Source organism: Urocitellus parryii, chromosome 5 (assembly GCF_045843805.1).
Source record: "Urocitellus parryii isolate mUroPar1 chromosome 5, mUroPar1.hap1, whole genome shotgun sequence".
Lineage (NCBI taxonomy): Eukaryota > Metazoa > Chordata > Mammalia > Rodentia > Sciuridae > Urocitellus > Urocitellus parryii.
Genome location: NC_135535.1, coordinates 162,156,995 through 162,174,630, shown reverse-complemented (window position 1 = coordinate 162,174,630; position 17,636 = coordinate 162,156,995). Strand labels below are relative to the sequence as shown.

The window sequence follows — 17,636 nt, the reverse complement described above, 5'->3', positions numbered from 1 at the left end:
ATTTCTAGTGGCCAGTAGTTTTGAGTTTCCTGTTCCACTTGGGGAAATGTCCAATCCTAACCCTCAGCTGCTGAGGGAATTCAGAGATTTACAGACTTTTCAGTGTTGCCTGTGTTCCCTGTGCTTTTGATTTCCCCCTTCCGAAGGGCCCTCCCCCCTTCCAAAGGGCCCCCAAGGGAGACTGGGAGTGTGGGGAGCTGCCAGAGGCTTAGCCATTGCTGAAACCTGCTTGGGAAGGTGGCTCCCTGCATTGGACCTGGGCCAAGTAGTTGGCATTGCAGGCAGGAGCTACAACCCAGCTGAACATTGTCTTTAATAAACTGTTATCTTTGGGGAAAAAAAAAAAAAGAAATCTGCTTAAAAATGGTCTGTGCAGCTATATATACTACTGTTAAAAGTATTACTTGCAGGATGGGTTAAAAAAAAAGGATTTATGTGAGCTTTCACTTTTTAATGCTAACATCTCTATATAATTTGTAGTTTTACAATAAGCTTATATAACTTTATGATTAGGAAAAAATTACTTTTCCTTTTTTGAAAAATCTAAAATCTCCCAACTTTTACCTTAAAAATAAAGAGTTTCTTTATGTCAACTCTTAAGTCATATTAACCACTCCTCCTCGCCCACTTTCTTTCTTTTATTTTTGTGGTGCCAGGGATTGAACCCAGAGCCTTGTGCATTGGAGGCAAGCACTCTACCAACTGAGCAACATCCCCGGCCCCGCCTCCACTTTCTTATTGCTCAGTGAAAACATTCCTAATACCTAGAGAACGTTTGTTACTCTTTACCTCAAGGGGCATTATTTTTATATCTGGATCTCCTTTGGCTGCTTAATCTTCCCTAGTTGGTAAGTCAGCTATTTTAATTACAGTACAGGAACTAACACCTAATTTTGGTTTACAAACAACACTAAAATAACAACAAAGGTGTTAATGAATATTTGGGAATACAGAACTAAGCCTTGAAGGCTTAGAAAAGTAGAATAATAAGTTCTTTTGTCCAAATTTAACCAATTACAACAATCAATTTTGTGAATCAAGGACAGGTGATTTTCAAGTTCTTTTAAACATTTTTCAACATACTCACAATCCTCTTTCTTATTCCTATCAGCATAATTTCTCCTCTGTTTAATCAAAAGAGATGATGTGTCAACAGTACACCAATATGCTACAAAGTGCAAAAAAAAAAACAAAAAAAAAAAAAAACAAATCCATGGGGCTGGGGATGTGGCTCAAGCGGTAGCATGCTCGTCTGGTGTGCGTGCAGCCCGGGTTCGATTCTCAGCACCACATACAAACAACGATGTTGTGTCCGCCAATAACTAAAAAATAAAAATATTGGGCTGGGAATGTGGCTCAGGCGGTAGCGTGCTCGTCTGGCATGCGTGCGGCCCGGGTTCCATCCTCAGCACCACATACCAACAAAGATGTTGTGTCCGCCGAGAACTAAGAAATAAATATTAAAAACTCTCTCTTTCTCTCTCTCTCCTCCCTCACTCTCTCTTAAAAAAAAAAACAAAAAAACAAATCCACCATTATTTGTATATCTCATAAAGAATTTAGAGTACTAAGTACTATATTTTAAATGGGGTATGCTAAAACTGCAAAATTTTTTTAAAAGGAGTGATGAAGACAATGAAGTGACCAGAGTATAAACCGCTAAGGAGGTAGAAAAGGGAAAATGTTGGGGGAAAAGATAATTCAGAGAAAACTTTTTTTCCTATAGCTCTACAGCATGGAACTAGTATCAATGGATAGAAACAAAGGGAGACAGAGTCTAGCTTAGGATTTTTACCAAATTATTTTTTAGGAGTTTATTAGGTCTTGTGAATACCAAAAGGCACATTTTAATAGTAAGAGCAAAATATTGTCCCTACTACATATGCTGTGCCATTAACCCAGTAAGAACAAAAAGGAAACAATGATAAAGAAGGTAGCAGGCTACCTTTCCAGTGCACTGCAGGTGCTGTCCTGGCACGGAGAGGGAGGTCACAAACATGGTAAAGCAGCGAAGCAAGAATACAGTGCCCATCAGACTACAGAGCCTTCGCAGAAGGATTGACCTGTGAACAGAGCAAGCAAAGAGGGAAAAAGATCAGAAGAAAACAAACCAAAAAACCCTGGCATCAAATGTTTACCTAAAGGGAAAGCAAGCAGAAAAACCACTAAATTTTTTTTTAAGAAGACAGGAATCTTAGAGTACATCTAAAGCATCACTATCCAATAGAAGTCTCTGCAATGATAGAAATGTTCCATAAATACTTTGTCCAATATGCTATTTACATATGGTTCTCGAGCACTTGAAATGAGGCTAGTATAGCCACAGAACTTAATTTTAAATTTTATTTCATTTTAATTGATTTAATAAATTGGCTAATGAGGGCTGGAGTTGTGGCTCAGTTGGGAGAGTGTTTGCCTTGCATGTGTGAGGTACTGGATTTGATCCTCAGCACCACAAAAAAACAAATAAATAAAATAAAGTATTAAAAAAAATTGGCTAATGATATTAGCTGATATTCATTCTAACTTTTCCTAACTTAAGCTACAATTTTTTTAGATACAAAGTTTGATATTAAGTATATCTGAAATACAAATTTTGAAAAACTGCAATTTGAGTAATCATGAACTGCACTGTGACATCATTTTTACTGTTATATTATTTCTTTAAATGTCCTAAATTAAAATAAACTAAGATGCTTAGAGAGAACTTTTGTTTTATACATTTATATAAATACTCCTCTTGGGCTGGAGATGTGGCTGAGTGGTACAGTGTTTGCCTAGCCATGAATGATGTCCTGGATTCAATCCCCAGTAACAAAAAAAAACATATAAATAATATAGAAAGAAAGAGATCAAAATGCTCCTCTCTCCCTCAAAAAGAGCTTTGAACACAAGATTAGGTATATTTCAAGCCTCAGTGTACACACCTGGGAATGGAATGTAGGAATCTGCATTTTAACAAACATCCAAATGATTCTAATAAAAGTGATACCAAACTATGCTTCAAAAAAGTCTTTTTAAACTAAGTAAATTTGCATTGAACTGACCTCTACTATGCTTTGCTAAACCAATAGTTTATAAGGTAAAACTCTCTTTTGCTTTGAAAACTTGGATAAATTCAAATCCATGGAGGTCTATGAGGCAAAGGTAACCAGAAAGCAGTGGTGCATGTTTCTAAACACCTCAGGTTCAAAAGCAAACCAGAATTAAAAATATTGCTGCAAAACTGAAAAAAAAAAAAATGGGACAGAAAGGTTCAATACGACCTCAAAGTGAGACAAGAATAGCAATCATCAACCTTACTTTTCACCTTCAAAGCCTGAAATAACTACTGCTTAGGACACAAAGCTCATCACTGTGGTTATCTCAAGCACATCCTGTTGAGGAGAAAGGATAGAAAATGATAAGAAAGTGTCCTTATTCCTCTCCAGCATCCCAAAGATGGACAGCAGATCACTACAAATTTTATACTTCTTTAAATTTTTCCCTTTTTTACTTGAATCAAGTAATTTTCCCCATTAGAGTCTGAAAAAGAGGCTCTCCTAGGGCCCTTATGCTTTCCTTTTTTAACCAAAAAAATTCTTCCCTTTATATTTCTTGGTGAATATGCCAAAGAAGCACTTCTCCTATTTAGCAATTTCCTATACCATCTCAAGTAAATCACACTGCATAGACAGATATATAAAGTATGTAAAATGGTCTCATTTTTTAAATAAAAAAAAAGATAAGGCTAAACTGGTAAGGATTAGCTCACGGCTGATCATCCACAATTCTGTTCTTTTCCTGCAAAATACATTCACAATATTACTTACTATGTAGGTACTATGTAGGATGACACTTCTGTTGATTAAATCTGAGACTTTGTTGTTGTTGTTAATAACTATAATGTCACACTTACCAGAGAAGGAAATTAACCAGAAAAATGCAAAGGGAGGGACAAGACTTGATGACCAAACACAAGAGAGTAAGGAAGGTACCTGTGCTTGTGAAGAAGAAGAACCAGGAGCCAAATATAGCACAGAATCATGCCACATACTTCTGTCATGGCAAAGGCCCATGGGATTCTAGGAACACTGGAACAAAAAAAAATTTTTTTTGAATTGAAGAGAAGTAAATATCACCCTTTTCAATAGATATTCACTTTTCTAAAAATGACATTAAAAGTTTAAATACCTTTTACTCTCTCAGGAAATGGTATTTGGAGAGCCAGGGAATAAAAATCAATTTTATAAAGTGAACCACTTCTTAGAACATGCTTGTTGTCTGTGATTCCAAGTTATGGCTCTCTATGAAAAAGCAATGACCATTTTCTCCCACCTTATCGCATGGCAAACCTGGAAACTACCCACAAAGAACGGAAAAAAAAGACCTCTTCTTATATGTTAATTTCAGAATCCAGACAATCAGGACTTGAAATTATTCTTTTCTTTAATAATTATTTCCAGGGCTGGGGATGTGGCTCAAGCGGTAGCGCGCTCGCCTGGCATGCGTGTGACCCAGGTTCGATCCTCAGCACCACATACAAACAAAGATGTTGTGTCTGCTGAAAACTGAAAAATAAATATTAAAAAATTCTCTCTCTCTCTCTGTTTAAAAAAATAAATAAAATGCTATTTAAAAAAAATTCTCTCTCTCTCTCTCACTCTCTCTTTAAAAAAAAAATTATTTCCACTATTATCATGGCAAAAATATTTAAATACGTAATACATATAAATATGTATATATACAATTTTTTAAAAGTGTTTAAAAGTGTTTATTTGGGGCTGGGGTTGTGGCTCAGTGGTAGAGCACTCGCTTAGCATGTGTGAGGCACTGGGTTCGATTCTCAGCACTGCATACAAATAAATGAATAAAATTAAGGTTCATAACATCTGAAAAAATATTTCTTCTAAAAAATTGTTTGGGCTGGGGATGTAGCTCAGTGGTGTAGAGTACTTGCCTAGCATACACAAGGCCCTGAGTTCCATCCCCAGTATTGCAAAAATAAAACAAAACAAAAAAAATTTATATAGTGCTTATTTAAGTTAATTCTTGCACCTGAGAGGCAATCATTGTCACTCTTCTAGCTACTTCATCTAGCATTAAATCTTTTAGTCACAAACTTTCCTAACACACACATAATCTCTCTCATGCTCTTAATATTTCATAATTTTGTTTAAATGTTTTAAAAGATTTGTGTAAATCTTAATTAAGATTAAGTGCAAATTGGGTTGGGGTTGTGGCTCAGCAGTAGTGTGCTTGCCTAGCATGGATGAGGTCCTGGGTTCGATCCTCAGCACCACATAAAAAATAAATAAATAAAACAAAGGTATTGTGTCCAACTACAACTAAAAAATAAATATTAAAAAAACAGAAGAATAAGTACATCTTATCACTCCAGAAAATTCCCCTGTGTCCCCACCCCAGCCCAGGGGCAACAACTGACCTGACTGGTGTCCCTGAAAGGCTTGCCTTTTCCAGAAAGATTTACTTATTTTAAGTTCATTCCTTGAACAACTTCTTATAATTCTCCAAAGCTAATAAATACTTTTTTTATTTGCAATACTCGGGATTGATTCCAGGGGCACATTACCTCTGAGTTACACCCTCATTCCTTTTTATTTTTTGAGACAGAGTATCTCTAAATTGCTAAGACTGGCCTTCAACTTGTTGTATGTCCTGCCTTGGCCTCCTCAGATGCTGGGATTACAGACCTGATCCAGAGCATACAGCTATTTTATTAATCTCTCTTTTCCCTCAAGGGAAATGTCTCCTAGAGCTCTTCTTGCTCTTATCCCAATTTAGAATGGCTGCATTTTCTACTCCTCCTGCATGGTTATTTATTAGAATAAAGTTATTATTAGAATAAAATTCACCTTGGAATTCCTCTTTCTATATAAAATTTTCGGTTTTTAAAAATTTAATAACAGTTATCAAGAATACAAGCAATAATAAGTGTTGATGAGGATATGGGGGAAAAAGTACACTCATACATTGCTGGTAGGACTGCACAATGGTGCAACCACTTTGGAAAGCTGTGTGGAGATTCCTCAGAAAACCTGGAATGGAACCACCATTTGACCCAGCTAACCTACTACACAGTCTATAGCCAAAGGACTTAAAATCAGCATACTATAGTGACATCACATCAGTGTTTATAGCAGCTGAATTCACAATAGCTAAACTGTGGAACCATCTAGATGCCCATCAATAGATAAATGGAAAAATAAACTGTGGTGTATATACACACACAATGGAATATTATTCATCATTAAAAGAAAATAAAATTATAACATTTGCAGGTAAATAGATGGAGTTGGAAAATATCATGCTAAGCTAAGTAAACCAGTCCCCAAAAATCTAAAGGCCGAATGTTTTCTGAGTCCATGACAGGAGGGGGTGGTTTGGAGAACCAACTTTGGAATGGGATAAAGGAAGGGTGAGGAGGGATCATAGGGGTAGGATGGTGGAATGAGATGGACATCATTACCCTAGGTAATGATGTATGACCTAGGGTATGTATAATTGCATGAATGGTGCATCTCTACTTCGTGTACAGTCAGAGGACTGAAATGCTGCATTCCATTTGTGTAAGATGAATTGAAATGCATTCTGCTGTCATGTACAACCAAATAGAACAAATTAAAAAAAAAATCTAAGTTCTGCTTGGTAGTATAGGGTATGGCCTACAATCCCAGTTACTTAGAGGCTGAGGTGCATCAGCAACTTAGTGAGACCCTGCCTCAAAAAAAAAAAAAAAAAAAAGAGCTAGAGCTGGAGCTCAAGGGTAGAGCACTCCTGGATCCAATCCCTAGTATCCCCCCAAAAGGTTTGTATTTTTAAAATTTATTTCATTTTTCCCTTCCTCCTTCGTTTCTTTCTAGGTACTAGAGATTGAATCCAGGGCCTCACACATGCTAAGTAAGCATTCATCACTTTTTTTTTATTTTTTAAGTATTCTTCTGCTCCCTATTTTGTTTCCAAATTTCCTTTTTTCCTGTTTGTATTGGTATGTTTTCCTCGAATGTTTGGTTATTCTTGACTGACCATTCATATGGCCTATTGTGTAAAATAGGCTTCAGAAGCAAACCCTGGAACAAATATCAGTGTAAAAGAGATTTTTGAGGAAGAGTTCCAAAGAAAATCTATAGGGTGGTAGAACATAAAATCAATAAGACAGAGAAGCAAAGCAAGGGTGAGACATACAGCAAAACTCTGCAGGAAGTCAGGAATGGCTAACTTCAGCTCAATCCTATGGGGAATTTGGTCCGGTGTAGGTTCCAGCTAAATACTGTCCCAGTTAGGGCAAAGAGAAATAAAGTATCTATACCCCATCTCTTAAGTCATTGGCTATGGACTGCTACTAAAGGAATGTAAATTTCTAAGCATTTTTTGCTCTCTTTTCAAGTAGGCAGTGTATTCTGGCAGCTCAAGAGCAGCCCTCCAACAAATAGGCATAACTACCGGGTCTTGAGAGCATTAGTTTTCAGGAAAATGGAAAAGAGATCTGAGGGGATACTGAAGGAACACTAACAGCATCTGCAACTGTTCTCTGATGAAAAAAGCTTTAAATGTTTAAGAGCAGGAAGCTTTGTTAGTGAATGACACTTTAGATAGTAAAGCAAAAAAAATTTGGTTTCAAATTCCTGTTACGAATTGAGAAAAATGTCTATTTGTACATGAATGTTCAAGCAGCATTATTAATAGTAGCCAAAAGAAGGAAACAACCCCAACGCCCATCAATTAATAAGTAGGTAAATAAAATATAGTATATCTACACAATAGAATATCATTTGGTAATAAAAAGAAATATAGTACTGATGCATACTATAATATGTATGAATCCTGAAAGCATGTTAAGAAGCCAGATACAAAAAAGCCACATATGGTGTCATTTATATGAAATGGACAGAAAAGACATATTCATAGAAACAATGGTTGGCAGGGTCTGAAGGAAGGAGGGAAAAGAGTATGACTGCTAATGGTATGAACTTCTTTTGAGGTTGAACGTTTTGGATTTAGTGGTGACGGCTGTACAATTCAAAACAAAATCCTCACTGCTCTACCAAACTATTTTCCCTTTCTTCCTTTATTCCTTGTGATGGCTATTTACAGAAGTTCAGGATAATTGTCACTCTAATTCTAATAATAATTTGTGTTCTTGCTCACTTCTACTTTCACTTCTCTTCCTATGATCTTGTCCTTTACCCTACCACAGCAATTTCAACTAATGTTGTAACTGAAACCTTGTCATATAAGATTATTCCTCATAATCTCAATTTCATGAATTGTATTGTCTAATATCCCTCTGCCAAGGGTATGTAAGTTTTTTGTTTTTTTTTGGCAGGGGTGGTTCTGGGAATCAAACTCAGGGCACTAGTCATGCTATATACACGCTGTACTATAATCATCACCTGGAACAGGCCCCTAGTGCTGCTATGACATTACATGAATCTGCTCACTCTTCTATTTTGTAGAGGAACATTTTATACTCCAGCTTTTCTTTCCAAACCTCCATTTCTTTTCTCTGTTCTCACTTTCTTAGAGAAAATAAAAGCCATCAGAAGAGACTTCCTGTGCTCCATCAGCACATATAGCAGCCTTCTGTCTCTGTTTCCACATTTTCTACCTTTGCTGTTATTATATTTATTTTGTTTATTTTTTTGTGGTGCTGAGGATGGAACCCAGAGTCTCACATGTGCGAGGCGAGCACTCTACCACTGAGCCACAACCCCAGCCCCTCATTTCTATTTTAAATACAAAAAATATTCTACAATTTAGCCTATTCAAAACAAAGCAAACAATACTTTTAGACCCCATATCTCCCCCTCATTCCTTCCCATACTATAGCTCCACTTAGTTCTTATAGAAAAATTTGCCCTTATAAGAAAGATTTGATTATCTCTAATTTCTGTGTTCCCATTCTATTTCTCTCATCATTTCTTTGACTGTTTTATTTTGAAAAAATCTGATTCTACTGAAAAAAGTTACAAGAATAAGCACTGTGTTTCTCATCTAAGTCCCTCATTGTTTGTAATAATTAATGCTCTGCCACATTTACTTCATTACACACATACAACTCTTTTTGGGGAAACTGAAGTTTCCCAAAGTAAATTACAAACATTATGATACCTTTCCTCTAAATATTTTGGCATTTCTAAGAACAAGCATATCCTTTTCATAACTCAATATACTATTACATCCAGGAAATTATAACATTGATTTAGTTATCATTTAATATACAGGTCTTCAAAATTTCCTAATTACCTCAAAATGTTCTTTATAGAAATATGTTTTCTTAATATAGGATCCAATTAAAGTACTGTTCCTGATTATGTCTCTTCAATTTCTCTTACAATTCCCCCTGGTTTTTGTGATGACAATGATATTTCTGGGGATTTCAGATTACTTATTATGTAGAATATTCCATGTTTCAGATCTTTCTGACTATGTTCTCATAGTTACATTTTTTAAAAATTAGGGTGGGGAGCAAGATTATAGGTGATATTGTGAACATCAGTTTCAATGCACATAATGTTGGTTTGTTCTATGGAGATGCTACATTTGGTCATTTGGTTAAGCAGACACATGCCAGGTCTTGCTATATTGTAAAGGTACTTTATTCCTTATGTAATTAAGTAATATGTAAGATGATACTTTCAGATCTCGACACTATGCTGCTACCAAATGGCCTTTCACCTTATTAGAGGATGCAAAACAAGTCATGCGACCACATTTATTTGCTGGATAGTGTTCTTGAAGAGCTTCCTGTCTTACCCATTATTTTTTGTTTATTACCGTAGATTTAAAGATTATTTTTCTTCTCAATATATTATGGTCCATTACCATCATTATTCTTTTTGATGTTCCAATTATACTAATTTGTTCAGCAGGGGCCCCTTTAAACCAATTCCTATGTTCTTTTGACATGTTGCCATTGGTTTGTGCACTTTCCCTGATTTATGGCACAAGATCTGCTTCTCTCTTATGTTATACTTTCCTTACCACAGACTTAAAATTGGTCACTTCTTTGAGAAGCCCTGGTTTAGTTCCTTTTCACCGGGAATGGTGGTTATACATGACCATCTATAAGCTCACAGTGTTCACTGCCAAGTTTCAGGGTTTTTTGGTCTGTTTTAATTTTTTTTTTTTTTTTTTTTTTAGTTGTAGATGAACACAATACCTTTATTTATTTATATGTGGTGCTGAGAATCGAACCCAGTGCCTCACACATGCAAGGCAAGTGTTCTACCACTGAACCACAAAATCCCAGCCCCCATTGCTGAGTTTTTGTTACAAATCACTTCATATAATTTCATAGAAATTATCTGCATTCTTTTTTATGATTAAATAGTAATTCACTGTGTAGATGTAACCATAGTATATTCAATAGTTTTCCATGGATAAACGTTTAGATTAGTGCCAATATTTATAATTATTATAAATAATGTCACAATGTAATGTTTTTTCATATTTGTGAAGAATTACCTTCAGGTAAATTACATTCTCACTTGAATCCATTATAATTGGATTTTTGCCATTATTTACTCTTGCCATAGTCACTGATGACCAATATGTCGCTAAATCCAAAGGCCAATTAATTACTGAATTACATGACCTCTCTGAGCATTTGACATAGCCAGCTACCCAGCCTTCTTAAAATACTTTTTTTGTCTGACTTCTAGGATACTTGTGGAAGTATCTTTCTCTTCAGTCTTCTGAATGTTTTCTCTTTCTCTCGATCTTTTTTAATAGTTTCTCCTTATTTATTTGATTTCAATGCTCTTCCTATTTTTTACTTCTTGTTCCTTAAACATGCCAGAATACTCCTAGTTTAGAATTTTTTGTACCTAGCTGTTTCCTCTGCTATTTCCCCCAACATATCCACATATCTTTTCACCAGATATCCACACACTTTCTTCCTTATGGATTTTTGTTTACAGGCGGGAAAACTACATAGAATATGAGATAGAATATTGTAATAACTTCTTAAACAACTTTCAATCAATTTTCTTTATTTCTCTCTTTATATCTCTATTTTTTTTCATAACTCCTTCACCTCCAGTATCCACAGCTTTGAGAAATTTGCAATATAAATTAGGTTGATTTTCAGTTTTCTCCATTGCTATTTTAGAATTAGGATATTTTTTGCTAGTTGCCATTCATTCATTCTGCCTTCACACTTCCAAAAATGTATAGCTGTTTTATCCAACCCATTCTGTAGGCTTTAGTACTTAAAAAACAAAAGCAAACAAAAAAAAATTTAGTTGGGATTTCACAGGGAGCAAAAATGTCATGTGTATGCTATTCTTTCTGTGTATGTGACTGTGTGTGTGTGTGTGTTACTGGGAATTGAAGGCAGGGGCTCATTTATGCTAGGAAAATACTCTACCCACTAAACTACATCCCCATCCCTTTTTAAATTTTAAGATAGCATCTTACTATGTTGCCCAGGCTGGCCTACAACTTACAATCCTCCTGCCTCAGCCTCCCAAATACTACTGTCTTTTTTTTTTTTCCCCCAGTGGTGGGATCAACCCTAGGGTCTCACATATGCTAGGGAAGCACTCTACACAGAGTTCAATTCCCAGACCCTATTCCACCATTGTAATGTGAATACTCTAAAATTATTTCATCTTGCCAGGGAAGCACTCTAACACAGAGCTCAATTCCCAGACCCTATTCCACCATTGTAATGTGAATATTCTAAAATTATTTCATCTTGCCAGGGAAGCACTCTAACACAGAGCTCAATTCCCAGACCCTATTCCACCATTGTAATGTGAATACTCTAAAATTATTTCATCTTGCCAGGGAAGCACTCTAACACAGAGCTCAATTCCCAGACCCTATTCCACCATTGTAATGTGAATATTCTAAAATTATTTCATCTTTCCAGTTGTAGTACACTCTGGTAATCCTAGCAACTCAGGAGGCTTAGACAGGAGGATCCCAAGTTTGAGGTCAGTTTAGCCTTGAAAAACTCTGTAGTGCCTTATTTTTATAAAATATTTTGCCCTTGACCTTCCGAAAGTAACTTATAGTATATGTATTTTAAGAATATTTTATTTTATTTTGAGATAGTCTTACTAATTGTCCAGGCTGACCTGTGGGAGGCCATCCTCGCACGTGATTTGAGTCACCTCCCTGGCTGGGCGAGAGGCGCTTAGGCACATCTTGAGTCCAGAGCTTTCCCCACCCTTCTGAGGTCCGAGGGCTTGTCTGTGTGGAGGCAGACAAGGCTTCATAAATGAAGGTTCAAAACACGAGAAATCTCTAGGGAGTTTTGAATTAAAGAGACAGACTCTAATTACCTTTAAAGCAGCTCCAGGCAACAGAAAATTCTGGGGAAAATCCCATCCAATGAAGATTAAGGGGGCAGTGTCCTAAGGTCAGGTATGATGACTGGGTCTTTGGGGTAGTGGCCAGACATGCCTCCATAGGAACAAGCCCTCGGACCTCAGAAGGGTGGGGAAAGCTCTGGACACAAGATGTGCCTAAGCACCTCTTGCCCAGCCTGGAGGTGACTCAAATCATGTGCGAGGATGGCCTCCCACAGGCCAGCCTGGGCAATTTAGTAAGACTCTATCTCAAAATAAAATAAAATAAAAAATTCTTAAATACATATACCATAAGTTACTTTCGGAAGGTCAAGGGCAAAATATTTTATAAAAATAAGGCACTACAAAGTTTTTCAAGACTTCTTTTAAATCACAAATAAAATAGTTCTGTTTATTGTTCTATTCTTATTTTTCATACAATACATATACTATATTCTTTTTCTAAATCCAGTATTTAATAAAAAATAATACTACAATTAAATCAATTTTTACTATTTGTGATAACTCCAATTCATCTGGTGATAAGAGACTGCCCATATTTTCAGAAAAGCAGAACCCTGCTCATCATTAAGGAAAAAAAATAGGGGCTAGGGATATAGCTAGCTCAGTGGTAGAGCACTTGCCTAGTACATATGAGGCACTGGGTTCAATCCTCAGCACCACATAAAAGTCTAAAAAAAATCAATCGATCAAATATACTTCCAGGACACCCTTTCAAAATCTGAAATGTGTAAGGATTAAATCTATACAAAAATAAATTAGGGCTGGGGTTCTAGCTTTGTGGTAGAGGGCTTGCCTACCATATATGAGGCACTGGGTTCAATTCTCAGCAACACATAAAAATAAATAAAGGTTCATAGAAAATATATATATATATATATATATTTATATATATGAAAACTAAGTTAAGCAGTGGTCACCTAGGTTTGAACTTTTAAGTTTAGGTAAGGTTTTTACTTTAAATGATTTCAAAATATCTTTTTAATACCACCAGATAAAGCAAATGTAAAGTATATGTCAACCACAACCACAACAACATATTATCACTGCTGTTACTACAGCAACCTTCTACAAACTTAGCATGTAGGAAAAATACTTACCTGTCTAAGAATATATCTGGGAGTGGTGGATAGGTCTGCATGTCAGGCACTCGTTCATGGACTATAACCATAATAAAAGATGTAAACCCGAATACTATAAAAACATATACACAACTTAGTATGGTCTTCCAGTACTCTGGGTCCAATCTTCGAACAGGATGTTTGGTTTTGCCATTCATGTACTGGTACTCATCAGAATTCAAGTCAGTGATGGGTCCATCACAGTCATGTGAAAGTTCACCATTACAGAGCCAGTCTGCACTTTGAAGAGCACTGATGAATGGGGTCATGGAACTCATGGGACTGTCACTATTGTAGCCCATTTCTTCTAAAACATCAATATGTATTTTCTGCAATTTTCGGACAGAAAGCATTAACCTCTTAATGTCCCCTAGGACTTTGATTTCCAGAGGAGGAGACCGGAGATCATATTCAGTCAATGTTAACAGTGTGATTCCATCAAGTCGGTGCTTATTGCATAAAATGTCCACATATTCAAAAAAGCCTTCATCCTTCAGCCACACAGCTACATGCTTGGTAGTCCAACGTCGAATACAGAGTTGATTGGGACCTGCCATTTCTTCCTCCACTGTCTGCCAAGGGAAAATAAGTAAACAAAACAAAAATTTTAGTGTGTTAACAACTCCTTCAAAGACCAAATACACAAAAACATAGCAGAAACAGTCATTTACCTACATTCCCTACTGGATTCTAGAGTCAAATAAATAAAAATTATTAAATAATAAGTGACTTTTCAATAGATCAACATTATATACATTATATACATATAACCCCCAAAGCAGAAGAAAGGCTAATGAACTAACATTTTTGTTTGTTATTTGTTTTCTGGTGGTGCTGGAGATACACCCAAGGGTCTCATACATGCTGAGCAAGTGTTTTATCACTGAGTTATATCCTAAGCTCCATGATCTAACATTTTAGAGAAAGATATTTTACAAACAGCTTTTCCACCATATCAGCCATAACTTATAACTTACTTTAAAAAACTTCTGTTGACAACAGTAGGGGAAAAAAAATCTCATTTTAATACTTTTCATTAAATGATAGCTATAAAAAGCTTTACTGTATGTTAAAAAAATCAAATATCTGAAATTACCATATTCTTAGAAAAAGTATCTTTCCAATTTGAGGCACAAAAAAATCCCCCACAAAAGCAAATAGATAATTGTAATGCATCCTGTTGTCATATATAACAAATTAAAATGAAAAGAAAAAACTCTGCACTTCCCACTTAGAAAAATTACAATATTTAATGTCTAGGAAAAAAACTTTTTTGTTTCATTACTTTTGTCATATCAATATCATAATCAAAAGCAATTGTTTATTGTAAATTTCCACATTGGTGGGACCAAGGCATGTCTGTCTTGTCAGGTTGATCAATGTGTTACTTGAACAATAGTAATAAATAAATGCCCCGTCAGAGTCCTTAAAAAAAAAAAAAAAAGCAAATAGATAACTGCATAAAATGATTTTTCTAACAGATATTGAGCCTTTAAACTAGTTATAAATTGGGGTCTTAATAAGAACTCAGTTATTTCTATATTGTGAATATCTCATTATAGAATGGAATATATTTTTGGGATTTTAGTGATAATTTTTTAAATGGTCTTTTCAATTAACATATAAGTTTGATGACCTATACTTTACATTGCAGTTATAAAAGGCCAATATTATGATATGTTTTAAAAAGCACTTATTAATTTTACTATTTTTATCCTATTAAGATGTTTATTGTCATTTTCCTATTGTAAAACTTTCAGTTACCCTGGACTGTATCAGGTTTATAAAGTATATCAGATAAATGGGAGACAAATTCCTACATAGGGGTTAAAAAAAGAAAGAAAAAACATTATTTCTCAAATGTACCTCCTCAACTACTAAAGCCTGTGTGTTTTCTGACATTTTTCTAAATCTCTAAATAGTGACTCTATTTCCTTCTGAGATGATTTTCAAAATGTGACGGGGAAACTTTAAAGCATTTTTTTTTTTTTTTAAAGAGAGAGTGAGACAGGAGAGAGAGAGAGAGAGAGAGAGAGAGAGAGAATTTTTAATATTTATTTTTTAGTTCTCGGCGGACACAACATCTTTGTTGGTATGTGGTGCTGAGGATCGAACCCGGGCCGCACGCATGCCAGACGAGCGCGCTACCGCTGAGCCACATCTCCAGCCCTAAAGCATTTTTTTTAAATATGAAAAAAAAATGATACAATGAACATCCATGTGCCCACAACACAGTTTGGGGGAGGGGGTCAAAAAAGTTCCAATACAAAAGTTCTATTTCTTAATCTGGATGGATACTAGTTATACAGGTATGCTCCTTCTATGAAAAATCATCATGCTACATACTTATGATCTATACTTTTCTGTATATATGCTAACATTTATTTTAAAAGAGCACTTTAAAAAGCAAGACTAAAAATTATATACAAATTTATCCTGAAAGATAAATCAATGTCCTTCACAATGTCATGGATAACATTCTCCTCCTCTCCTCCCAGATGTAATATCTCCTAACTTTGGTGTTTATCATTGCTTTTTGCATTTTGTGCTATGAAAACCTTTTATAGTTCCTTAGGCTGAGGACAGTGAAAAGCAGATGGTACATGCATTCTTCCCTATCCACACAAACTTCTTGCCATGAAGACTTAAAATAATTCAGCAAAAACAGATACTTTAATAAGTACCACTTGCATCATCAAATTATTCTAACAAGAAACACACTTGATAAAATTCCACCCACAGATGAGTGACAAGAAAATGTCAGCTAATCATAAGTATTTATTTCTTAATTATTTAATCCAAGTTTTTAGAAGGCTTAAACCATATTCTGTTTCCAAATAGAACTTTTGGTTTTATCAATCCTATAGTTTTTTAGTCTTAGAAAATTAAAATCAAATCCATCTAAAGGAGTTCATATTTTCTTAAAGTTTACTGCAACATTACAAAAAAACTCTGACTCAACTCTTTTTTAAAATTTTTTATTTGTTCTAACTTATTTGTACATGACAGCAGAATACAAATAGTACAATATTTCAATTCTCTGGTTGTACACGGTGTAGAGATGCACCACTCATCTCACTCAATTCTTTTAAGCTACAGTATATCATTCTCCACCCCAAATGTCAAGGAACTATGATTTGTGGAATTTGCACATTGATATAACATATATTATTTGACACTATTTATCATATAGCATATATAAAATTTTATTAAAAATTTGGTTTTGCTCTGTTTTGGTTCATATACACAGCTAGGTAGTTTATTCTATCTACTTATTCTACCTACTTACATATCTCTTTTTCTTCTAAGTATACTCTGACTAAATTACTTGATCCTTAGATAGCCAGCAAGCATATGCTACAAAATCAACAATAGTATGATGCAGCAACCTGAGAAAGAAGCGCACTCATAACAACAAGGCCAGATTTCCTCATTATATTCATTACATTTCTATTCTGCTGCCTTTCCCCCTTTAACAGCTTACCACCAATGGGTTCCAAGTCACTCCCATGCTTGTAGCATTATTCTTCAGTACAGTTTCATCTCATATTCTACTCAAAATGATTCTTCTTTCAATTTTTTTTCTTTCCTGTTTTTCCCTGTCTTAGCTCATAGTTCTTTACAACCTCCACCAAGCAAATGAGCTTAAGGGCTTTGAAGCTGATGTTTTAGCTGCTAGAAAATAGGAGTTATCATGCATAGAAGCCTCATAGAAGTCTTTGAGTCTGGTGTGGGAAGGCCCTAAAAGCATGACACATTTCACTGTTCTGCTTCATCAGGTCAGTGCATGCCCTTTAATTATATGGTACTACATAATAGTTAGAGACACTAAATCACTATGTAACTATGTTGTGGAGGCCTGCATTAAAGAGATATATTAAAAGACGATAAAAAGGTTTAGGGTCCGTTTAATATTTATGTTGTGCCACAGGAATTACAGGGAACAGAAGACGTTGAACAAAAAAGAGATACAGGTTTCATACAAACCAATAAAATGAAGAAATTAGATTAGTGAATGCTTTCAGTTTTAACTATAACTGGTTTGAATCAATTATCATTTAAAAGACTCCTGCTTCTGGCCAAGATGTAGTAACAAGGACTAAATTTATTTACTTTCAGACCTGAAACAACCAAAAAACTTGGCAAAATATATGGGAGGTGGGGGTCAAGACAGCGGACATCAGGTAAATCCATT

At 35.3% G+C, this 17,636-nt stretch overlaps 1 protein-coding gene across 3 annotated transcripts in view; it reads right to left on the bottom strand.

Moving 5' to 3' along the window:
- Samd8 (sterile alpha motif domain containing 8) overlaps positions 1-17,636 on the bottom strand; it is a 64,748-nt gene that overhangs the window by 17,690 nt on the left and 29,422 nt on the right. For all 3 annotated transcript variants that reach the window (XM_026390203.2, XM_026390204.2, XM_026390205.2), the window contains exons 2-4: positions 13,421-14,013; positions 3,978-4,073; positions 1,946-2,063 (exon numbers count right to left, since the gene is read on the bottom strand). In XM_026390203.2, the coding sequence (XP_026245988.1) occupies positions 1,946-2,063; positions 3,978-4,073; positions 13,421-14,013 (807 nt within the window). The remainder of the gene's footprint in view (positions 1-1,945; positions 2,064-3,977; positions 4,074-13,420; positions 14,014-17,636) is intronic.